The sequence below is a fragment of the Parasteatoda tepidariorum genome, chromosome 4 (genome assembly GCF_043381705.1).
Source record: "Parasteatoda tepidariorum isolate YZ-2023 chromosome 4, CAS_Ptep_4.0, whole genome shotgun sequence".
NCBI lineage: Eukaryota > Metazoa > Arthropoda > Arachnida > Araneae > Theridiidae > Parasteatoda > Parasteatoda tepidariorum.
In genome coordinates, this window is record NC_092207.1 from 30,861,597 (window position 1) to 30,887,502 (window position 25,906).

Sequence of the window (25,906 nt, forward strand, 5' to 3'; positions counted from 1 at the left end):
CACTTCTGACGAGGAATCTCCCGAATCGTTTTTTTTTAATAAAAAGTAAAAAAAAAACTAGTATTTTCAATTTAGTAATTACAGCGCATTCTCTGTACAATTTGATTCAACAATAAAAATATTATCACATCGAAGTATTCATAATAATTTTGCAATTTTATTGCAAAATTGTTGAAAACTGCAGAAGGTAAAGATGCACATGAAAAATAAATCTAATAATATAAAAAGATAAAACGTTTTGCTATTAAAATATGCTTTTTTCTTCTCTACATGATAAAATATACATCATATATTGTTTCAACATGCTAATAACAAATAATTAAGTAAGAAAATTATAACAATCGAAGTTAGGAAAGAAATTTTTCAATTCATGCTTCATATTTAAAATTACTGCGTATAACAGAGAGTTAAATGTAGATTTTCATATTGTGAATACAAGATCCTTAAATTATACTAATTTTAGCGAAGATACAATAATGCAAAATATAAATGACATTATCTATTCAAATTATTTGATTAAAAAAATAAGGTTTAATATATTCTAAAGAGTTTCTAAATTGAAGTGAAAAATAATACAAAGGTTTGTTAAATAAACGAAACAAATATTTTTAAGAGTTATAAAAACTGAGTTCCTATGTATTCAGAAATTATTTGCCAAAATTATTATTTACATTTCTGTAAATATCTATTTGCATACACAGAAATGTGTGCCTTGATGCCAAAGTAATTTTTACTAACATGACGTAAGCTTATAATACGGTATCATTCATGTATTACAAAAAAAACCTAACCTGATGTGAAGTGCTGGGTTTGTGCAAATGTACCCGATTAATTGATTTTTGACCGCATATAAAACGCATATTATTTAAGTGAACCAGCACAATATAAGTCAATACAGCTGTATACACTGTAAAAATATTCTTGTATAGTTACCACTAAGTTAGGTATTGTGATAAACTAAATACATTTTCGTGTACAGAACTGTAGTTATCATGGAAAAAATTGTATGAAATTGACAAAATAGCAATTGTTTGGAAGTATTAGAGCAAATATATTACTAAAACTTAGCTTGTTTTTTTTTAAGCAAAATAATTTTCTAAATTTGATAGAATCAAGATTAAAGTTTAATGTTGATTTTAAAGCGAATAAAAATATGTGTTGTTAGTAAGCAGACAAAAAGGAACATAATAAATAAATATAAAACTAAAACAGTGAAAAAGTAAACGAAAAATGGGACTGTATGCAAGGTAAAAAAATTTCGTTTTCCTCAATACCAAAAGTGATGGCAACTACACACCAAAATTTTTCACAGTGTACATTATTACGATATTAATATATGTAAGAACGAAATATTTGAATCAAACTATATAATACATTTTTTGCAGTTTTTTATACAATGTTTATTTTCTGTTAAGCTACTAATCGCATTTTGAGATAGAAAAGATGCGATTTTGCGGGTAAAAATCTGGTCTCTCAAAACGTTTACAGATCCTATTGAACAATCAAACTTTCTATCAAAAGAAAAGTTCAAAGTATTTTAAGTAAATTGAATCTTTATATATTTTACGAAAACACATGAGTTTGTAAGTACATTATGTTTAGAATTTAACTAAAGGAATGTCTTATTAAAACCATACGTTCGCAAGATACCGCTTAAGTTTAAGAACTATATTATCGAAAAGAGTATGAAAAACTTATTTTCGATAAATTTTGGCGAAACAAGCGATTGAAACCGATTTTATTTTATCGGTAATTTCCGGTTTAGTCACGAGTTTTCACTTTACCTACGTGGCCGTAAACATGCATTCAAGCCTTTTAATTCGGTACGTGACCTAAACATGAAATCATTAGAGTTAAAGGGTTGAGCGGAGAGAGCAGAGGTAATTAGATTCAAAATTAACCCCCTTTTCTTAGAAGACAAAATACTCGCGGATATGGCAGCAGGTGTAAGATATTGCGGTGGAGGATCTGAAGTGAAGTCACGCACTTTGAATTTTTACTTACCCAATGCCGAGCACAATAGGCGTGTAGTTTTCGAAGTTTTAAAAGTTGGAAATATAGGCCGGATCTCTAAACAATGCTTGAATTTTATTAGTTATGGTTTGAATAAATGTTTTCTTAGAGGAAAGTTTTATGTATTTAATTTACTTAGTTATGTATGTTTTTGACGTGAATGAGAAAATGGTGGAGTTCTTTATGCTGTGATTTATGTTTTATGGTTGATTCAAACGTAAAGATTTATATAACTTAGAAAGGGGTAGATTTAAACACATGAAACCACGCGAAGTAAAAAGATTTTAGCGCTGATGGGAATTCATTTGTTGTGATAAGTAATTATTTTTTGTTTGCAATTATAGTGATATTATTTTTAAAGAATCCGGCGTTCATGTCTGATTTTGCCCTTAAATTAAAAAGAAAACTCAAAAAGATAAATAGATAAGAGAAGCATTTTCATAAAAACTTTTATAGCAGCTAAATTGTATTAATATTTGTAATGTGCAATGTGTAACTTAGCACTTTAAGTTAGAGAAAACAATTTTTAGAGCTTTCTTAAAAAATATCCTTTCATGCATTAATATTTTTCTCTATCATCACAAACCAACTCTATTCTTAATGTTTTATAGTTTCTGTTTGTTTATTACTGTACACTGTAAATCATTTTGGCGTATAGTTGCCCCCATTTTTATCTTGAAGTAAACTGAAATTTTTTACAGTTCATGTAGCCACATTTATTTTTTATTTACTTTTCCATTGTTATATAGTTTTATTTATTTATCCATTTTCTTGTTTCTTTGTTCATTGACAACACATTTTTATGCGCATGAACATTAATTTTTGTCTTCACTGCATAAATATTTCGTTTAAAAAACGAGCCCAATTTTAGTAATATATTTGGCCAAATTCTTTCGAAAAATTGCTATTGTTAATTTCAGATAGTTGTTTACACGATAACTACAGTTTTTTACTGAAAAATGTATTTAATTTTAATCAACACCGAAAATGAAGGCAACTATACGCACAAATTTTTTGCAGTGTACATTATCAAATTTCACTAGATTTAATTACAAGGCTTTATGATACCAGAAATGAGCCTCAGTAAGATGTGTATATGATTGAAAGGAAATTTTACTAATTTCAAAAAATGGTAAATTTGCAATTTGTACTTTATAGTTGTGTACTTAGAAAATTTAACAATGCCTATACACTGTAAAAATTAGAAGTTAAGTGATGTTTCTGTATCGATTGATGTAACGAATTTGATGCTGAACAAACATAAAAGTTGCATTTTTTTCCCAAGTTAACCCCAAATCGAGGTTTCATACACGATTGAAAGAGCGTATGAAAGTTCACTCATTTTTACACAATGAGTTAAATAGTTTTGCTTTTGAAAATTTCAATGTGTGCGCGTTTTGATTTCATCTATAATATTTTTGGGAGCTGTGGGTGGCTCAGAGGATACGGTGTTCGCCTCCCAATGAGGTGAACGGGGTTCGAATTCCGCACCCGGCTCGTACCGACCACAGTGCTGACGTACGATACCCTCAGTAGTAGATGGATCATGGGTTAGAGTTCCCTTGCCGTCAGGATCTCGTAGTTTTCCCTTCCATACAACTCAAATGTGGGTTAGTTCCATCATAAAGTCGCCCACGAAGGCAATTTCTACCAATACTTGATCCAAGAGTTCCCTTCTTTTCTGGATTGAGATCAAGACTACAAGGTTACGGAGTTGAACGTTAGTAGTCGTAAACCAAAAAAAGTGGGTCGGCTGTTCAACATCGTTTACAAAACATAATACTGTTGACAATCTCTAACGAGTTGGTGACTATTTCCGGATATATTTAACGCAACTTTTCATCTACAGAAACTAAAGTTCGTCGTTAAAAGTATGTACGTGTATTTTCAGTTGTAAATTAATTTCTAAGTTTTTGTAAACTGCATGAAATAGTTTTATAATGTATAATTTCTATCAGCTCCTGCTCTTTTAAGTTGAATTCTAATTCATATTCTATCAGACATACGCAAGTTTGATTTAAAAACAAAACTTATTTTGTTTTAAGAATAACTGCATGTATGCAACCTAAATTATTCATTCTTACTTTCTACTAGCTCGTAAAAATAAATTTATTGAATTTGTGTATCATTTTCGGCTGTTAATTATAAATTTAAGTGGTATTAAATAACAAACATGGGGGTTCGTAGCGACAACTATACACCAAGTAGGGTAAGAGACCATTCTAGGTTCACCTTGGTGGTGTTCTATTACACCAAGAATGTTCTATTACGCTACTTGGAATTTTCAGCAATGAGTACCACTAAAAATAAATATTATAGTAAAATACGATACTGATTAGGGTCAGTAAATGCATTATTACGATACAATATAGAGTAAAAATCATTAATTTAGAATGATAAACGCTCTAATTTTCAAAATAAATTCAGTTGGTAAATGAAACGTACGAGTAGTACAGGGATAATAAAAAGACGAACTGGAAAAGGCTTAACAAAACAAAAGATGATAGAAATTACATTGTTAAAATCACTTACTATTTACAGATGCTTAAAAATAAATTATAATTGCTTTTTTTTACACAGTTAAGAACGTACATACCTATTTTGACAACGAACAATAAATCATTTAATTAAATCACAATAAATCACTAATAACCGCCGAGTAATTCTCGATTACAAATGCCTGACAATTAAAAAAAGCGTCAACTACATCGATGTATTCCGGAGGAAAACCAATTCTCGTTTCGTATGAATAAATGAGAATTTTATGTAAGCTGTATACGCTTCAGAATCTACTGTAAGTGTTTAGATTTGAATTACACCTTTTAAATCGTATATAAACTCTCAATTTGGTGCTTACCCGGAATAAAGTGCTACTTCACACAATTTTTGGGATGCACCAACATCCTATTTTGAGAGATATTAAACCATAATTTTTACTGTGTAAATTAAATAAATGTCCATTACATTATAATTATTTACTTAGCGAAGATGACGCAAAATGCAGTTTCTTTCAGCATCAAGTGAAAGTAATGAATCAAAATAGTAAAATAAATTACACAGTTGAATAAACCTAATTTCACCTTCTTTTTTTTTTTTAAATAATCGTGTAGTATTTATGATTTTTACCATTTTAGCAAAGCGGGATTGAGTAGTAATATACTCTCAAATAAGATTTAATTTTGAATTTAAAGCTCATTAAATGAATAGAGGGAATTTTTTTTGAACTTCTACTTAAATAATTTATACTGGATAAACGCTTTTTAAAACCAGGTGCAAAATTTTAGATCACATATTAATATTGCACAAATAGTTTAAATACGTTAAAAAAATAAGTCTATATGCGTCAACTATCAAACTGTGGTAAAAATTCGACTTTTATTTTGACAGTTATATTTTATTTTTACGACGTAAAAGACTTAGTTAATCATTTCGAAAATATGATAATGTATTTCATTACATTAATGTTATTGCATCTACTATTACTAGATGAAAATTTGACTTTAAAATTTTTTAGTTATGGTGGCAAAACAAGCAGCATATTTAACCGATATTTTATTCACATTCAAATTATTCTCAATTGTTGTGTTTAAAAGAAATAGCCAGAAATATGTGCCAAATTTGCTATTTAAAAGAAATTAAATAAGTGTTCCGCAAATGTTTTAAAATTTCTTTAGTTTAATTATAGTTTATTTTACTTGATGGCTACTTAAATCACAAAACTAATAAATTTTCAAATATAAAAATTATTTATACAGATGATATGATTTAGGCTCTAAAAATCTAGAGTACTTATAAGATAGTTTATGAAATACTTAAGAGAAGGTTTATTGTTTGTTGGAGAATTTAGAGTTTTTAACCCATTTTTAAAGTCTTCTCATTTATTGTTAAAGTCTACTTAAATCTATATTTCGAGAAATATTTTATTAATAAGTTACCCATAGTATAATTTAAAGGAAGCTTTTTTAATGTAATTAAACTTTCTTTATCAAACGAAAAAATGCTATTACATTAATTTTACTCTAAATTATAGGCTCTTTAAACTATGTTAATAATACATTTACCAAGTAGACTTTTAAATTAATATATATTTGAAAACAATTAAGAGGTATGTTGGGCATTATTTTATTTCATCAATGTACATCTCTTTATTTGACTTTCTATAATTTATCTATATTTCAATGTTGATTTCTGAATTTTTGGAAGGAGTTTAATATAATCACATACGCTTTTTAAATGCCAACACTTTTGTGTAATAATGTAAAAAGCTATAATAATTTAATTTTCTTTAGAGCTAAAATTTCACTTCGGGTTCAAGACACGATACTTCGGGATCTTGAATGAGCGATGAAAATTAAAAAAGTCATATTAATTTATTCATATTTTGAAAGGTAATAAAATAAGCAATATACTTTTTTGAAAACGACGCTAGCTAAAAGAAATTAAAAATAAAAAGTATGTTTTAATAAGAAAAGCTTAGTTTCTAAGATTTCTATTAAAAAAATATTTTGACCAGAAGTACATATATAAACTGGGAAGTTTTTTGAATATGGTCTTATACTTGGTTAGTATTTATATATACAAATTATATTAATCTATTTTTATAAAAAAATAAAAAACTATGTTAGGAAAAACCCTCTAGATTTTTTATTTCCCTAAAAAAAATCAAAACTATTTTGTTAACGTAAGTCTTAATAATTATCCTTTCATTTACTATTATCAACTTAAATTAATATTACTTAATAATCGACTAATAAGATTTCGATCCACACTAAAAAAAATTTATCATCACAAAAATTTGAAGTTAGAGTTAATGAACTATTCTGACATTATTATTATTAATTTATACAGAATGTTGTTTCACGATATAAAGTGACATTATTTAACTAGAAGCTGATATAACCTTAATTCAATTTTCTAAGAAAAGCTATATCTCAAGTACCAATTAGCTATGGAAGAATATTCTTCACTAATGCTAATAGTTAGCTAGATGTTAGCTATATTATATATTTCTCTAGTAATATTAATTCTAAATCTTAAAATATTTTCAGTAGAAGATTTAACAACCTAGTAAAGCAGCCCTCTCTCGCTATTTTAATGTGTTTTGATTAAAAATTCAGTTACATTTAATTTAATTACGTTGTTAACTAACACAAACTTTTAAATGAGAAAATTGAAATAACGGATTGCTAAACAGAATTATAAACTTAAATATTCCCTCAAATAAAAAATATTAATGCTACAACAGCTATTTAAAATTATATAAATTAGAATTAAATTAATCGTTAGCATTTAGGGAGATAAAGAAAAATAATTTAATGAAAAATTTTTATTCTAGTTTTTAAATAACAATAATTCCAAGAATAATTTTTGAATAAAATTTAGTCATTCATCTCTGAAATATGAAAAATGATATTCTTTTAAAAACTAATACTATGTAGTAACTGAAATAAAACTGATTTTTTTACAATGCATAATTATAAACTGATGTTTTTATTTTAGTAGATCTTTATTAATTCATTTTTCGCATATTATAAGGCAAATTATTTGTATGTAGTTCTGAAGTACTAATAAAGAACTACGAAATAGCTACTTGGTTTTAGAAAAATTAATTTGTGACTAATTTTCATATTTATATGCAAATTTGTTCTTTTAATTTCAGGATTATTGCTTTACTCCTTCGCTTTTTATACATAAATGATTCATTATTTCATAAATTGAGGATTCCTAGAAATGTCTAAATAATTTATGTATTTTAAGCTATTTTATAATGTTTTGTATAATTCAACTAAGTGATAACGATTATTGATATAGATTAATGATTAACTGATAATGATTTTATCACTTTAGAATAAATATATGTTTGCATTTCATTCGTAATCATTTTTGTCATTTTATTTCTCTTGACCATAAAAAATAACATTTTTCGGCATTTTTTCAAGTTATGAAATAAATTCCTTTTGTGTTTATATCAAATCTATGTAATTATTACAGGTTGTATCAAACTTAATAATCATGGAATTGCTTAACGTATCTTTAAAAGTTTTACGAAGAATCGTTCAAAAAAATTAGTTTTATCAAAATGTTAACTTCGAAAATAAAAAATAGGCTTACATTTAGTTTTACTATTTTACCAAAGTATTCATTGTTGCTTTTAAATTTACAGGTTAATGTTATTGTCTACCATAATGTATCATAACATTATTTCAAAATGAATATTTATTTCTATATTTATGCAAACTTATTTATTATGTATTTTAATTTCATATTATTAACTAATTTACAATATTTATGAATAAATATAACGTTGCAATTATCTATTTTATCTATGAAGTAGTATTAACGACCCTGTAAAAAAGTAGTTGCTTCCATTTCTTGTATTGAGATTAACTAAAATTTTTTACAATGTATATTGTCACATTTTTCATTCACTTTTTAACTGCCGTATTTTTAAAATTTATTTATTCATTTGTGTCCTTGTTGATAGACACCGTATTTTTTTCGTGCATATTAGAATCAATTTAAAAACTTCATTCCAAAAGCATTTAGTTTGAAAACAAGCACATTTAGAAATATATTCACACTAATTCTTTCAAACAATTGTTATTATGTCAATTTTATACAATCTTTTGCAGGATAACTGTATTTGTAAGTGTTTTATATTTAGAAAAATCTTTGGTATAGTTTTATATGTAAGTCAAAAATAAATTTTTAAATACCGAACTGTAGTTTATTATTATGTAGTTCATTGTTGAAAATTATATAATATTTATTGGTTTACATAATATCTATTATAATCTATAATATCAATTATATTACATAATATCGATTATATTAGATAATATCTAATATATTATGTAATACTAGTTTATTATTGTGTAGTTTATCACTGAAAATTATACAATATTGACAAAACTAAAAATGCTTGAAATAATCAGTGCGAATATGCTGCTAAAAATATGCTCAAATCAGCACCGAAATAAATTTGCACCAAAAATGATGTGAGCTACATTTTTTAAAGGGAACAAGAAATTATATCTAATAGTTTATTTACGTCTTAATATTATTAAAACTTATTGTCATTGATATCAATATCGACTACTTGTTTCTTCAAATAGAAGCATCCCTATATAATTTTATTTTCAAAATTCTCCCTAATATCCACCTTAATGAATTGGAGAAAAAATGAAGTTTGAAAAGCATTGGAATTTAAGACGGGTGAGATTTAAGAAGGACGAAAAAAGCTTTAAAATTAATTTTGTAGAAAAAAAAATGTTAACACACGCGCTAATTATATCTGTAGTATATTTATCCGCAATAATTACAGCCGTTATAATTAACTTAAATCTAAAAGTGATTATTACATACGCATTTATATAAGTAGTAATTTAAGTTTAAAAAAAACTGAAATTTTAAGTAGTTTAAACAATTGTTGTGTTGACATCTTAAAATCATAGAATAATAAATTGTTAATAAATAATTCTTTTTTACATACATAATTTCTTTCTAAATTATTTTGTTTTACAAAACGTAGTGCAAATTACTTAAATTAGATTGCTTAAAATTGTAAACGTAAAGTTGTAAATTAACGTAACAATTCCCTAAATATCTTTAGATATCATTTGATTGAAACATGCATGTAAAATTTCCAGTTACATAAAATGATTTATTAATGAATATTAAATAAAGTAAACAAGTTAATTTGCACAAAGTATATGAATGATTGATCTTATGGACGTATTTTAATTAAAAATTCATAAAAAAATAACGGAAACTTTATTAAAATTTTTCATACGAAAATTCCTGCAATGCTAGAAGCTAAGATTCAGAATTAATTACTAAGAAAATATAATTAGTGTAAAAAACTGAAATACCTTTCTTGATATTTTTAAATAAATTTTAACACAAGTTTAATTCCTTAAAAATTAAAAAGCAAACGAATTAAACCGTGAAAATTATTTAAATTAAATGTTCTTTACAACGCTGGTGATTCTGAAACATCAGTAATAATTAAAGTATTGGAATTAAATGTTATACTGCATTTTGAATGAACCCTTCAGAAAAAATTTGTAATAAAATGAAATAAATTTCCGTTCTCTTCGTGGTAATCGCTTAGAATATAAAAATAAAAGCATTGTTTTTTTTATCGAAAATATTCTTATTCTTTTTAGCTTCTGTTTTGTTGTGTAAATTGAATATCAGTTGCTAACAAGACAGATCATGATTTTAGTTTTAGATTAAATAAATGATAATTTTTTCCTGATGGTTTTTGCTCATGATAGATTTCATTCACGATAAGTTTTCTTTGAAAATAAATATTAGAACTTAATGTTTTCCAGATTGTTGCGACTGTAGGGGAGTTGAAACTACCGATTGAAATAGCTTCTTTGAAAATCCTTTTTTCTAAAAATATAAAATTGTTTTCAGTTTATAATTCAATATGAGTTAAATTGCTTATTATATTATATGATTTAATGGATAGAATAAATAAAAATAGTTGATATTTATTTGAGTTATTTTTTAATTGTTTTAAGGAAGTTGAATATTTTTATTTTAAAGAAAAAAATTTGAAAAATCCCGTTTATCGTCTCTGAGAAAATGTAACTAAATTTTCAAAATAATATCTATCGTACTTCATAACTGCTGTTTAAATTAGGATGTATTGAGAGTAATAAACAATTTAGATTTCAGGATAATAAATTAGATTATAGGTGCGTTGAAAATCTAAATTTTTAACTTACATTTCTTTTTAAAAAGCTTATACCATTGTAAATTATAAATAATTATAGTCTTTTTTGCGAGTTATATTTTATTTCCCATTTTAATTATGTACGACTGATGTATTAGGAAGCAAAATGAATATTTAATAACATTGTGGAAACCTAATAAAATTCTTGTTAAAATTATATATGCAATTCAACGTTTTTAAAGTTTATAATAAGGCATGATTAAATGACCATGTCCCGGTAATCTAAATCTAATCATGATCAGTACGAATTTATAATAAATTTTTTAAAAAAATAAACGAGTGACACTTTTGCAATGACATAGTCAAAAAATTAATTCTCATCAGTTAATAATTAATTTCCTTTTATGATTAAATATATATCTGCAAACTACTTTATTTTTAATTAAGCAAAACTATTATCACCGATTGCACTTCGAACTACGTGAACTAATTGTGCCATGACATAAAAAGTCACAACACAAACAGACTAAAAAAAAACAGCACCGTTAAGAATCTTGCCTTTGCATTATTCTACTAAAAATTAACGATGCGTTTTCAATTTCCACCTCAAGAAATCTGCATATCTACGAATAGTCGCGACGAACGATAAAACATGCCTGTCGACAAGAATCGATGCGTCGTTGAGCTCAAAGCATCTTTCGTTATATAAAAAAAAGGAACCGCCATAATTTCCGGCACACCTTATTTCCTAGTGATGCGTCTCTTCCGAGAACATATGGCGGACATAGAAATCATTCAGAGACATAAAGATCTTACCTCTTGTCCTCCCTCTGCAGATCTGAGTCTACAGAGTTGATCCTCTGTCCGCCGATGCTGATCTTCCTTTGTCGGCCGCAAAGATGAATCTACACCAGGCTGTCGGAAATGCGTGTGCCGCTATACCTGTTGTTCCGCCAACTAGCGGCAGCTTTCAACAAGTGTTGGCAGTCTTGCTTTGAACGCTACCAGGGGTAGTTCTGCTCCTGGATTTTGTTTTCTTTTGCGAATTCCTTCACTAGGCAGGAAAGGCAATCGAATTCCAGAATCTTTCTCTGCTCGATATTTAATTCTGACTTCAGACTATATTTAATCTCGAAATTTCATCCGCTTTCAAAAGTAATCAAATCACCTTTTTATTAAATATCAGTTTATAAGTACAAGATATATATATATTTATTTTATTGAAGAAGATTGTTTATTGTGCAAGGGATAAATAGTGTGAGTTATCTACAAGCAGCTAAGTAAATGCTCTTTGATTTAACAATTATCACTTTCAATTCCTTAGTAGTAAGAGAGCATTGTGTACATACTACAGCTCATATTTTTAACTATATATAATATACAATGATAAGGCGTAAATATGTTTTAGAAGCTATGATACTATAACACTATTATCTAAATATGCTTTTGCAGTTAGCAACAGGTCTAAACTCTAAATAACAGCCTTCCGTAAGTCGCTATATCACAATGTAGCTACAACCAACGTCTAATTCCACTTTGAAATAGCCCCGGTATGATGAATCAAAATTCACTTAACACCCGTATTTAAAACAATTTGAAACAGTCCATATAAAATGCAACCGCGAGTAACTAAATCCTTAATGTTTCAAATCGGAGGAAAAAAGAATTGTCCTTTGATTGTGTCAGTGCGATTAGCTTCTGGAAAAGTTTAAACTTTTCCGAGGGAAAAAAAATGCCAACTTTTCATCAACAGATGGTTCGGAAGAATTGCGTTTGGCGAGAGTTCCACCAAACTTTCCAACTCTCTCTCAAATCAACAGTTGAGAAGAGAATGATGCGGATCGGACTTGTGCGGACTTTGGCGAGGTTTGATCCTTGGGTGTTCCATGTTCGAATAGTAGCGGTTGATGGGGGTTGTTGAACAAATGATGCTCCGCACCGCTCACCGTACATCCACGGACTCATCCAACTCATTCGAACAGAGGCATCTCTTTCGCGATTCACCCACAATGCCTTTCGTCGAGTTCGAGGGTGGGGTGCAGTGAAGAGGAGGAGGGACGCGATTCGAACGGATGGGGGTGGAGCTGCAAAATGTTCACTCACGTGACAGTTTCCATAGCAACAGAATCTATAGGAAGCCACAAGCTGCTGCTATAGCGGCTAAGTCCCCAGCTCTTACTTTCTTCGTGCATTCAAGTTTCCTGTTGCGAGGGTGGGGGCTTACTTCCCCCCAGCACATCGTACTATTTAGTTAGGAGTAACTGGTTCTCCTACCTCCTGTATCCTCTTTTTGAGAGAAGAAGATGGAGAAGGATTTACCCCACGGCAATTCTCGGGAAATAGTATCACTTTGCTGTATAAAGTGCTTTCCTATTTTTGGGATAAATTCCAGGGACGGGAAACGTTTTTCCAGAATCTTTCGCCTCATTCCCACTCAACTCCAGCAAAATTTTTGCCAATTTTGCACTTTGCTGAGTTTATTTTTTTCCCCAACCAAATTGTATTTTATGATTCAATTGGTTGAAAGAATCCTACATATCAGCAACGTCAAAAGTAAGAGAATATATGGCAGTAAATAAAAGAATTTATCGTGGAAATCGTGAGTTATTTTGTAAATAACTGTTTAAAATGCATATTTTATTTGCATTATATTGAGGCATCAAAAAACTATAATAGATATATATTACCCGAAACTGTCATAATTTTTTTACGGGAAATAAGTTTAGCTATCCTCATTTATTAGTCAAAAGTAAAATCTTCTACGTCAGAATAAAATATTATGTGATAGGTACTTAAAGTCAAATTTTGGGTCATGTGATAAATTCTGCCTTTAAAATACATAAAATGATTTTTCGGTATTGTGATTACTTTACATTTTTAACGCCATTATTAACTAGTGCAGGAATAAGACAATAACATCGCTATATTTATAATAAGAAAATGTAAATGAAAATATGCCTATATAGGTCATTGCTAGATCAAATGTAAAGATCTAATTCTTGGTGCAAGAATTAGATCTTTAAAACATAATTCTTGCATCGAATGAAATATTTTGCAAATAAAGAAGTTGCTTTAGCCACCAGGTTCAAGGACAGCAGCCGCTGTTGCACCAGAAGACCAAACAATTGGGTTCTGTAAGCACGCTAAACGGTTCTGTAACGTACGCTAAAAGTTCTGAGTCCACTTCTACAGCTCTCAACTGCAAGCAACTTGACAAAATTCAATATTTTCACCCAGCGTAATGGCTTGCACATCCTGATCGGTTGGATTACTTGGGACTGACAAGCGACCGAAAAGTCTTTATTTACAAATGTTAATTCAAAATTAATTTTTAATATTTAAAACCTTATGTTGTAAATTTTAACATTGAAATAGAATTTAAATTGAAGTAATTTTTGAAACAAAATGGCTAGAGCTACTATAGAATTAGCATGTTGCATAGTGCAAAAGTTAGAATTTTACAGTTAAATATATATACCACTGTTTTGAAAAAGAAATTACTACTTGAGAAACTTTAACAACCCCATAAATATGACTTTCACTGGCGAAAATTGTCATGTGGTTCGAAGTTAGCACTATAAAAATCACGTTCTTTCACCAAAGAAAATGTAATAATAGTAATAAAAAAAAAGAGTCGCAACATATTTTTATATAGCCAGCTTTAAAAATGTGGTCTTTGTGGAGTACAAGAGCATATTTAGCTAGCATATTTATTATCAACTCATAGACTTATAACTTAGAATCTAACTATTAAGCTAAGGAAAACATTGGCTTAGGTCTTAAGACATATTTACTTTCGCGGAAAACTTTTTTGAAAAAAACTTAATTGTATTTGAGTTACATGGAGAGTAAGTTATGCTGAGCCTCATGCAGTTAGCTTGATATCAAGAAGTAGCTTGATATCAATAACGTAGGATTCATGTATCCCTGGGAATAAAGGAATCTAGCTTGAGATTCATCTATCACCGAAGATAGAAGAATCTAACCTATGATTCATGTGACCTATGATATAACCTATGATATACCTATGATATAACCTATGATTAACCTATGATATAAATGCCGGCCAGGTGGCCGAGCGGTCAGCGTGCCTGACTGTGAAGCGAATGGTTGCGGGTTCGAATCCCGCTCAGGGCATGGATGTTTCTCTGTGTGTTCTCTATTGTGTGATGTGTGAATGTGGCCCACCCTATAAAACGGGTATGTGGCAGCGTGGCGTGGGTAATGTTGCTCGCCTCCATGACTTAGGTTCACAGGTGCCCACTGGGTAACGTTAAATGAGTAACAACTCCGGCATCTTCCTAGGCGAAGAAAGAAAGTTCAGTGCCTGCCGTTAAAAAAAATCATCTATAAATAGGGATATTTAGTGTTAACACTATGGTGGTCGTTAGTTAAAGAGACTCGACGCTTATATAACTAAACTAAAGAAACTCGTTGTTCGATGTGAGTCCAGCTATTACATACAAAATGTCATGCTAAACGTAAAATTATGCTGTAAAAAGTGAAGCATAGAGAAATTTTAACTGGAAAAAATGTGTCTTTTAATATGACAATTAGATAGTTAATTTTTTTTAAATATTTCCCTGCAATGATCTTTTTACGTTTATTTTTGAATATAAAAGAAATGAATTGCATCAAGCAATTGAATCAAGCATCCAAATATAATGTTTGGATGCTTGAAAATGATATTTTCAACGAAAAATAATCAAAGTCTTATAAATTCTATGCCTTTTCATGATTTATTTTCTGGCATATTTGTATATATATTTAAAGTTGGACAGATACTCTTATTAAAATGAAAATTGTTTTAGAAAGTCAATAATATTTTTAAGGAAACAATATTTTCTTAAGATAGCCACTGATTTTCTAGTGTTTAAATAGAATTCTGGTTCATCTCTTTTCAAATAACACACTCACATTCACTCAAAATTAATTTACATTTAAAAATTGCAATCACATAAATGTTTAAATTTAATATTAAATTCTCTTTCATAAATATAAAAAGAAGCATTCAGAACCAAAATTGATAACTTTTATAATTATCTATTTATAATTTATCTATAAATAAAAATTCATACCTTGAGAAAATAATCATTGATATACAAAAAAATGTGTTTTGATAACTAAGAGTTGCATGAGTTGCATATAATTTAATTTAAATAAAAAATATTAGACTAATATATATTTAATATAAAAATAAATTCAATATCTATTTATTCAATATCAAATATTATAAAAATATCAATATAACTCCATATTTAAGCCGACTACATTTATTTATATTTTTTTCTAATAAACTATAAAATAAACCATCCCGTTAGCTTCAATAATCGTCACACAAACAAAACTAGACAGATAAACCATTTTGTAGTGCTATTACGTTAAACTGTCCACAAATATATTATTTCTTTTCTCTGGCGAAATACGTGACCAACACAATTTGCTAAAGACGTAACTTATCGCCTTCACTGAAACTCCATTAAATGATTTCATAAAGAAGAGAGCTAGAAGCTAGAAAGAATGCCGTCTAGATCATTAGGACTACCTCTGATGACGTCACAATCGTCGTACGTGCAAGTCAAGTCACGGCACATATTCTCTCCGCTAGAGAAGAATCTCTCGTCTCCTTTTTCTTTGCTTCCAAAGATGTATTATATTTATTATTTTTATATTATTTTTGAGATGAGGAGTTGAAGTAAGTGAAATGATCGTATAATTTTGCTCATAATGAAATAAAATGAAAGGAATAGTTAGTTGGTTAGTGAAAATGCCTTACATTCTAATGACTCTAGTAGTATAGAAAAATGTCAGAACTGGCTAACTAAGTAATATTCTGGCGATGATTGTAAGATTTTTTAAAAATTGGATGATTAGTTTATGCATTTTTTAAATCTGGTTTGTCCTTTATTAATTTTTTGTTATAACAGAAATATATACTAAAAAGGATAAATATAAGAAAAGTAAATACCACAATAGTTTTTGAATTTGTTATTTCTTTCATTAAAAATTAAATTGAGATAAATTATGTGATTGCAATTTAATATTTGTTATAATTGTAATTGTCTTATAATGTAACATAATTATTAAATTTGTTGTATGATTTCTGAAAATAGATATTCAGGGCAACAATTATTGACTGCTATTTATACAAATTTAAATTATTTGTAAAAAAGAGCAATATTTTTTTTATTGAAAAGCCACTGCAGAAAATCCCTAAATGGTTTTCGAATAAATTTTACTACATTTTAACGTATCATGTAAACTTAGGTGAAAAAATATACGTTAAGATGAAACTTCTAACTATGCTTCTTTTTATAGATAGGAATCAAATAAAAAACTCAAACCTAAAAAACCATTTTTACTACTTTCTTGAGATTAGTTTAATGCTTGCTTTGAAATTATGTGGCATGAGTTGCAATAAACATAATACCATGTCTATTAGAAAAGCCATGAAGAAATGTTTTGCGGGCAGAATCAATTACTAAATTTGTTCGTAAATACAACAAAATGAACATTATGAAAAAAGTTGAGATTAATGGTTTAAAAAAAGGGCTCTTTGGCACAAACTGCCCTCATTTTAATTGAATAGTACAGCTCTGGATTTAAGCCAAGAAACAGAAAAAACCTGGATACTTATCGTTAGCTTTACTTTCACACTGCTCATTGTTTTTTCTTGTATCAATTAATTTATACTTTTATTTAATGTTTTTGTGTAAAGAATGATCAATTTTGCTAAATTCAGGGCTTTGTTGAATAAGGTTAAAAAAATATGAAGAAGTTTTCTAAATCATATTTAACGGTAATGGCGAGTAAGTTTTGGCTTTATAATGCATTTTCATTTTCTTTATAAATAATTACAGTTCAAAATAAATATTAAAATTTCTTATTTCTTTATGGTATTTTTCTTTCTACTGATTTTTTTGTTGTTATTCTTTTAGATAATGACAGAGAAGAAAATATTTGTGAAGACCGTAAAACATATCATAGAAGTGATATGTTGCAATAAATTGCAAAAAAAAAAAAGAAAAAAAAAAGGCTCATTTTAATTGATTTATTGAAATTATTAAAAATAATCGCACTTTCTAAAAATGAAACAAACAAAAGGTGTATTGCCATATAAAAGAGTCAACATTGTCACGAAACATTTCTTATTTTTTGCTACATACATTCTTATAACATTTAATTTTAAATATGAGTTCTTTTTAAGAAAAAATGTTGAAAATGCAAACAGTTAACTAAATTTAAAAAAAATCTATTACGATTATGGATTATTTAATAAGAAAAACCCCGAGAATATAAAATTAGTTTCCTTCCTAATATTTTTCTTTATATGAATAGTAACTATTGAAATTATAAGGGTAATTCTAAAGAAATGTTACTAATAATAAAGCAGTTATATTCTGTTACTGGTTTAAACAAGTTTTAACATAACGAATGAAATTGATGTACACCGAAGAGCCATTACATTATGACCACCCTGCTAATAACATGTAGGACCACCTTTAACCATCAAAACTGCTAGCCCCCGCCGTGGCATTGATTTCACAAGGTGCTGATAGGTAGTCTGAGGTATCTGGCACCAAGCGCTCACCAACTGGTCCTGAAATTCCCTCACATTGCGAGGGGATAGCGTGCCAGCTCGAATTTGGTTTTCCAAGTAGGACCACAAATGCTCTATTGGATTAAGATCAGGTAAATTTGGGGGCCAAGACATGACTTGAAAATCACTGGAATGTTCCACGACTATTCGACCCTTCTGACATGATGCATTATCCTAGTGGTAAACACCATCCCCAGCAGGAAAAACTGTTGCCATGAATGGGTGAACCTCGTCTGCAACTATGTTTAAGTAGCTCACAGACGTCAGGGATTGTTCTATGAGATCATAGGTCCTAATGTACATGAAAACATTGCTCCTGGGAGAGAAACCATGAAAACCTGGGCAAGCCCATTGTTATAGATGGAGGGTGGTCATAATGTAATGGCTCTTTGGTGTATATAATTATCGTATTACATTTTTGGTAAAATTACTAATCTTTTATACAGTCGCGTTGATGATACTAGTTAATTTTGACTTGTAAAATATTATTTTTGAGTTCTTATTTCCTTATAAAAATCATTTCAACGTTTTAGTTTAAAAGATATAAATTAAAAAATATTAATTAAAACTGGGACTTCTTGCATAATGTTTTTCGATTAACAACCTTTAGAGCTTGTAATTGAATAATTATTATATTTGCAATATAAATTTAATAATTACAATCGAAGCAATTTTTTTTTACTAAAGGTTGTTAATACAGTGAAGCAACCGTCTTATGCACACAANAGGTGGTAGCGTGACAGCATGAATTTGGTTTTCCAAGTAGGACCACAAATGCTCTATTGGATTAAGGTCAGGTAAATTTGGGGGCCAAGACATGACTTGAAAGTCACTGGAATGTTCCTATACTATTCGACCCTTATGACATGGTGCATTATCCTGTTGGTAAACACCATCCCCAGCAGGAAAAACTGTTGCCATGAATGGGTGAACCAGGTCTGCAACTATGTTTAAGTAGCTTACAGACGTCAGGGATTGTTCTATGAGATCATAGGTCCTAATGTACATGAAAACATTGCTCCTGGGAGAGAAACCATGAAAACCTGGGCAAGCCCATTGCTATAGATGGAGGGTGGTCATAATGTAATGGCTCTTCGGTGTATATAATTATCGTATTACAGTTTTGGTAAAATTACTAATCTTTTATACAGTCGCGTTGATGATTAATTTTGATTTGTAAAATATTATTTTTGAGTTCTTATTTCCTTATAAAAATCATTTCAACGTTTTAGTTTAAAAGATATAAATTAAAAAAATGTTAATTAAAACTGGGACTTCTTGCGTAATGTTTTTCGATTAACAACCTTTAGAGCTTGTAATTGAATAATTATTATATTTGCAATATAAATTTAATAATTACAATCGAAGAAATTTTTTTTACATAAGGTTGTAAATACAGCGAAGCAACCGTCTTATGCACACAATTGAAGAATTAACAATGAAAACAATTGAAAACCTTAAAGAAAATTCACAAAATGACCTTTAAAAATCTTAATGATACGCTGAATGTAAATACGAGAGGAAAAAACTAAAAAGCGAAGCAAAGTATGAATTATTTAGAAATTGAACAATTGTTCTGAGTTTAATATTTTATATCATGAAATAAAAAAAAAATGTTTCAAAGTAATTTGATTTCCATTCTGTAAATTGTCCAAAAACGGTAACAAATGAAATAAATAAATTTTATAATATATGACAAAAAATTTTAATTTTGTGTCAAAATCAAAATTAAAAGTTTGAGAAAAGAATTTATAAAACAAAACAATATGTTTTATAATAAAGTAGTTGTAGTATTTTATTCGTTATAGTAATTCGAGTAGTTGTAGCACATTATTTGCATTCTAGTGGAGCTGTCTAGTGGACGTAATCATTATAGATGATCAGGGAAACATCCTCGAAGATGACATGAAGATTTATCATCGGAATTTCGATCCTCTATAGAGGTATATCTCCCCGTTTTGGTAACAAGAAGACCAGCTCACGTGGTCGAGCAAGTAAATTTACAGTAGAGCATTTTCATCAAGACCGATACCGTGCATCATTGGTCGTTTCCCAGGTGGACCAAAGTGGTCACCCGCCAGCTCACTGACAGCAGCCTGTGATGCTGGTCTTCGGTGATCCACTGGAAATCGTGTCTTATTATCAATCCTACTATGGGACTGAGACTTATTAAACTATATATGAACTATATTTGATTTTTTGTCTTTAAAGTTAATAATCAACGTTAAGAGACATACATCGTTAAAAATTCCGTAAAAGAAAACGTCTTACATACATCGTAAAAGAAAACGGTAAAAAGTACCGGCACTCAAGGTATTCGAACTTTTTACCATAATATCCATTTTCACCGGAGCATGTTACGGAACAAAATGTCTGATATACCGAAATTGTTATAGTAATAGTCATTGTTAAGTGAATGAATTACGCTAGTTGATAAAAATTACTGTATAGTACTGTACGGTGTAGTATTTTACGGTGAAAATGGTTTTTACGGTATAGTTTATTTTATGGATGATGCAACCGAAGTACCGGTGCTCTATATCGTAATTTAATCAGGAATTTTTTACAATTTTGAATATATTATCGATACTATAATGTAATAAGTAATATCGACAATGTCATGTACAATCGATACTTTTAGCATCGTCATTAACGACACTTTAGTTTGGATTCGAAATGTTGCTAATTTCTTACGATACTAATTAATTATTTTTTAATATGTATCATGTTTATATAGTACATTTTTTTAAAATCAGAAATTAAAACAAATTCTAAAGTCATAATTATAACATTTGAAGGGAAACATTTAAACAATAAAAAATGTATTATAGTAGTTTACTAATTAAAACCGAGATAATGGTTTTAATTTTAAAAGATAATTCAACGTCAAATTTTAAGCACGCTTACTTTAACGTTTATAATTGTCATCATGCATTGGAAATATTCCTTGGCTTACAGTTTACGAAGATTGTATGAAATAATTGAGCCGTGCCATAAATGCATCCCAGAATCCGAAAAATATAAAGGCAAATGATCTTTATTTTCGAATTCATTCTATTTTTCGTAATAATTATAAACATTTCAATAGCTTTTCATTTTAAGGAAAGAAGAAAAAAAACAAACAAGCTTAAGGATAAATTCATTAAAGTAACAAAGACATAACAGCGTAAAAAGAGTTTTCTCAAACTACAAAAAAAAACTTATTGACTAATTAAAAATTCTTTTAATGAGAATGCAGACTCTAAATAACGAAAAGAAAAGAGTTTTGTTTTTATTTTTCCCGAAAAAATAACGATTGTGCTAATTAGATTGACGAGTTTCTTTTGAAAGCAGAGTTTATTTTGAACTTTTGTGTATTTTTTTTCCTTTTTACTTCTGCTGTGTTTTTTAATTTTATCCGTAAGCTAGAATTTTTTTTGAACAAGAATGTTTCGTATGTTTGCTTACTTGATGAAATCACTTACTAGACAATATTTACTCGAAAAATTTATTTGTTGAATAAATGGAAGCTTTTAAAAATGCTGTACCATTACTTAATACGGTTTTTTTTCGTGTAAAACCCTCCATTAAAACGATATATCCAAACGAGCGTACTTTTACGAGTAACGCTTTAATTAAGTTTGGGCTTAAGGCATTTTCGAACGAATAAATATATGCATTAAGTCTTTAGAATATTTTATTTATAAATCATACATGATTTCTTGATTTTGAAAGCTACTCTTAAAAAAGTATGGGTACATTGGAAAAGAAAGAAAAAAATTACGATAGAAAAAAAAATGTTTCTGAATAACTTTTTACCTAATGGTAAGATTTTAGTTGTTTAAGGCTCATTTCAATGTACCTTTACTATGTTAATTAATGAAAGCAAACATCAGTTTCTATTTATTTTATTTAAAATAATGTCAAATTCTGAAAAAAAATAGCATTATTCATTCGCTAAACATTTTTAGATATACTCACAATATTGCCATATAAAATGCGAAGATGGTGGGAGCAATTATCAAGAATATATAGGTTCAAAATATTATTGAAAAGTTTTGACATGTCAGTAATTTTTTTTGTTGCTTTATGCTTACATTCTAATATTCTTATATTATACATTCTTATTCTTATATGACACAATTAAATCAAATCTTAGTTTGAGGTGCTTCAATTTATTTGTTTTGTTTTTCTAAGCAGTTTTTTACAATTTAAATGATAAGTGGTAGATATAAAGAAATGAACTGACCAATTAAAAAGAAATTCGTTAAGTACTATGATGCAATATAACTTTGTCCGAGTTTTTTTGTTGAATTTTAAGAAATTATGCTCTTTAATGAAAAAATTGATAAATTAGAATATCTTTTAAAATTATTTGTTGACTGCTTTTTTATTTCTATGTGGATTCTACATTAATTTTAAATTTCAGAAGTATATATTTAGTTATACTCTATTTATGAAGAAAATTCTAAATATATACATTAAGGTGGGTTATGAAGAAGAACTCTATATAAATTAAAATGAATAATTATTTACTCAATTTTAAGAGTATGGATCTTCCAGATGCGATTTTACAATATTTAATTGTAATCTAAAATGCTCAAGTTATTTTAAATATTTCAATTATTGTTAAAAATTTTAAAATATGGTTTGTAATAACAAATAAAAATTATTTGTTATTAAAAACCATATTTTAAAATTTTGTAATCGTCTTTGAACAGCAACCTAATTTTTTAGTTAACGACTACTAATGTTCAATTTCGTAGCCTTGTAATTTTGAATCCAATCCAGAAAACAAGGAAACTCCTGGATCAAGTGTAGTCAGAAATTTGCCATCGTGGAGGACTTTTTGATGGAGCTAACCCGCATGTGGAAAGGAAACCACGAAAACCTCCCGTGGTTAGACAGACTGCAATGGGACTCTAACTTATGATCCGTCTACCATTGGGGATATTCTACGCCAGCACTGTGGATGGTACGACCCATGCTGGTATTCGAACCCAGATCCCCGAACCCAGCCTAATCCCCTGAGCTACCACGACTCTAAGACACCACATGAAGTTTAATATCTACACCACTAAAATATTCTTTACATTGAGAGTGTTTTTGTTTCTTACTCGTTTAAATATTATATCTAGTCCTTGTAGGTACTATTTGTTTTGCTTCATTTCTAATAAGGATTCGAAAAATATATATTAAGAATGCTTGTAACATTCAATACAAAATTTTAAGTACATGTAATTCCCAATTCGTATTAGTAAGGCTCTATTTAAATCTAAAATGTTTAACTTATTTTAAGAAATTTAATATTTCGTCAAGGAAAATATATACGTGTTCTTTAGTTTCTTAAAATCATTTAAACTGTAATATCAACATCACTAAAAATACTTTATTCAAGGGCGAGATCCATTTTTTTTGGATTTTATATCAATCATATTTTGCTCCGTACTCACTTATATAATAATTTGCTGTTAAATAATAAAATATAATTTTTTCCTCCTTTTTTAGAAGAATTCTAAAAATATAATTAGAGGCGTTGTTTATGAAATACTCTAAAGCAAATGAATGCTTTTAAATCAGTTTTAAGAGCATAGATTTTTTAAAAAAATCCTGAAATACAAATTTTTCTAATTTTAGGGAAGCGATGGAAATAACATGTTTTCTTATGCAAATTTAAGTTACTCAAACTGTAACTGTAGGATCAAAAATGCTTTCTTTAACACTTTGAGATCCTTTGTTTTTAGCAAGCTTCGGTCTTCGGTGACTTACAGTGTTATATATGATATAAAACTGAAAATGAATTTTTTTTAACTAATTACGTAAGAGTTAAATAATTTTTATTTATTACAATTAAAATTTTTGTTCATTTCAATCTGTTTGTAGTGAGCTTTGCATTGCTTTAACACAATATGATTGCTGATAAGTAGCACACGTGATCTGATAGGAATATCCTTAAAAACGCGTGAAGCTCTCAACTTGTTAAAGGGAAGATCATTTATGCAAATTTATTTTAAATTTTACATGTTTTTTTTTACTCGCCAAAATATTAGTTGAAGTCTCCATAAGTTCATACCTTACTCCAGTGCTAACAACGCTTTTTTTTCTTTTTTTTCCTTTAATATATTAAATGTAAAACACGCTTTATGTCAATAAGAATTCTGTTGAAATTACCATACTGTATGGTAATGGCACGTCTGGTAAAAAGAAACAACAACATAATTCTAGTAAATAAAACCAAAATATACGGTATTTGAACCATTCATATGATGACGGTTACCGTTCATATGGTAACGGTTAACTGGAAATTCCAGTTAACAAAATTACAGTTCTATTACCACACATTTAGCAAAAATGCAAAATTAAAAATTAAATGTAGCCGAATAAATGGTATTCATGCCATGCTCGAAAATATTATAATGGAATTTCCAAATTTTTTCACATTTACTACCAAACGGCATGGTAATAAAACCATGATTCTATGCTAATTTTACTAAAATCATCACCAAAGAGTTCGATAAAGTTCGTGCTTTTTGGTGTTCCCTAGTGCTAGAAACATAGTAAAGTTTACCATATTCTGGTAGTTTTGACCATATATATTTTTTCTCAGTGTGATATTCTGCGTAGGCATTGAGTCATCAATAACCTCACTTATATCAGTGGTTTCACAACTTTTTGAGTCTGCTTTTAATTTCTGAATCGAGGCCTAATTATCATAAATCCGTTATGTAAATCAGATTAAATCGACGGTAATAAAAAAACTTATTTTCTTATTTGAACATTTAATCTAAAGTACAAACGTAATTCGCAAGACCAAGCTAACACACAAAGTGAGTTTATTAGTGTAAACAAATTAAAGTAAAATGAATTTTAAGTGCATGGATCTAAAAACACCCAGTATCTAACATTTATTTTAAAATCAAAAATTTTGAAATTATTTTCGTCACATCAATACTTCATCAAAATACGGTAGTTAAAATGATTTAAACTGTAATATCCATATCACTAAAAATACATTCTTTTAATGGAAAGATTCTTTATGATAATCTCTTTCATAGTAAAAACTCGTTTCCTTTACGAACGAGTTTCGGCACTTGAAAGGTCTTTGTTTTCATCCTCAAGGTAAAATGAACGCTAAGTACTTACTGTCTCATTAGCCTTTTCTTAATGAAGTACCGTTTAAAAAAGTAGCTAACGCCGTAAATTGTCTTCATATTATTCCAAAGCTCCGTTAGTAAGAGAGACACAGCAAAAGAGATTCTACTTACCTAAAAAGAAAGAAAGACGTTCAACTATAATTAATGATCACTTAAAAACGTATATTTCATTAAGAATTAGCTACAACAATACAACTATAATTAAAGTTTTATTTGCTTGCTGAAAATACCCCGAACAAACAGTGTCGTCTTTTACGATAGAAGATCTTACATTTCAATTACAACACTGCTTTGTCTTTTTGTCTTGAACTTAGAAGAGAATTTATTTATGAAATAAAATTGGATACAATCAAAAGGTTTTGAATTAATGTTTTACTTTGTTTTCGTGGAATATAATGTTATTTATAGAAATCAATTAATGTCATTAATTTTTTAAACATGATAAAACAGATATATTTTCCTACAATACTCAAG

The 25,906-nt window shown here is 28.5% G+C and overlaps 2 protein-coding genes across 28 annotated transcripts in view; both read right to left on the bottom strand.

Moving 5' to 3' along the window:
- Positions 1–25,906, bottom strand: part of LOC107456607 (bruno 3) — a 705,687-nt gene that overhangs the window by 430,316 nt on the left and 249,465 nt on the right. For 5 of the 27 annotated variants that reach the window (XM_071179600.1, XM_071179598.1, XM_071179596.1 and 2 more), the window contains exon 1: positions 11,516–12,707. The exons of 8 other annotated variants lie outside the window; for them this stretch is intronic. The gene's annotated coding sequence lies outside the window, so the exon portion shown is untranslated. Of the gene's footprint in view, positions 1–11,515; positions 12,708–25,906 lie in introns of those variants that run through there. 14 more of the 27 variants (XM_071179590.1, XM_071179589.1, XM_043044194.2 and 11 more) reach the window with 5 other exon arrangements.
- LOC107456609 (CUGBP Elav-like family member 4) overlaps positions 22,352–25,906 on the bottom strand; it is a 672,772-nt gene continuing 669,217 nt past the window's right edge. The window contains exon 3 of the mRNA XM_016074517.3: positions 22,352–25,543. Coding sequence (XP_015930003.3) covers positions 25,418–25,543 — 126 coding nt within the window. The 3' untranslated portion in view covers positions 22,352–25,417. The remainder of the gene's footprint in view (positions 25,544–25,906) is intronic.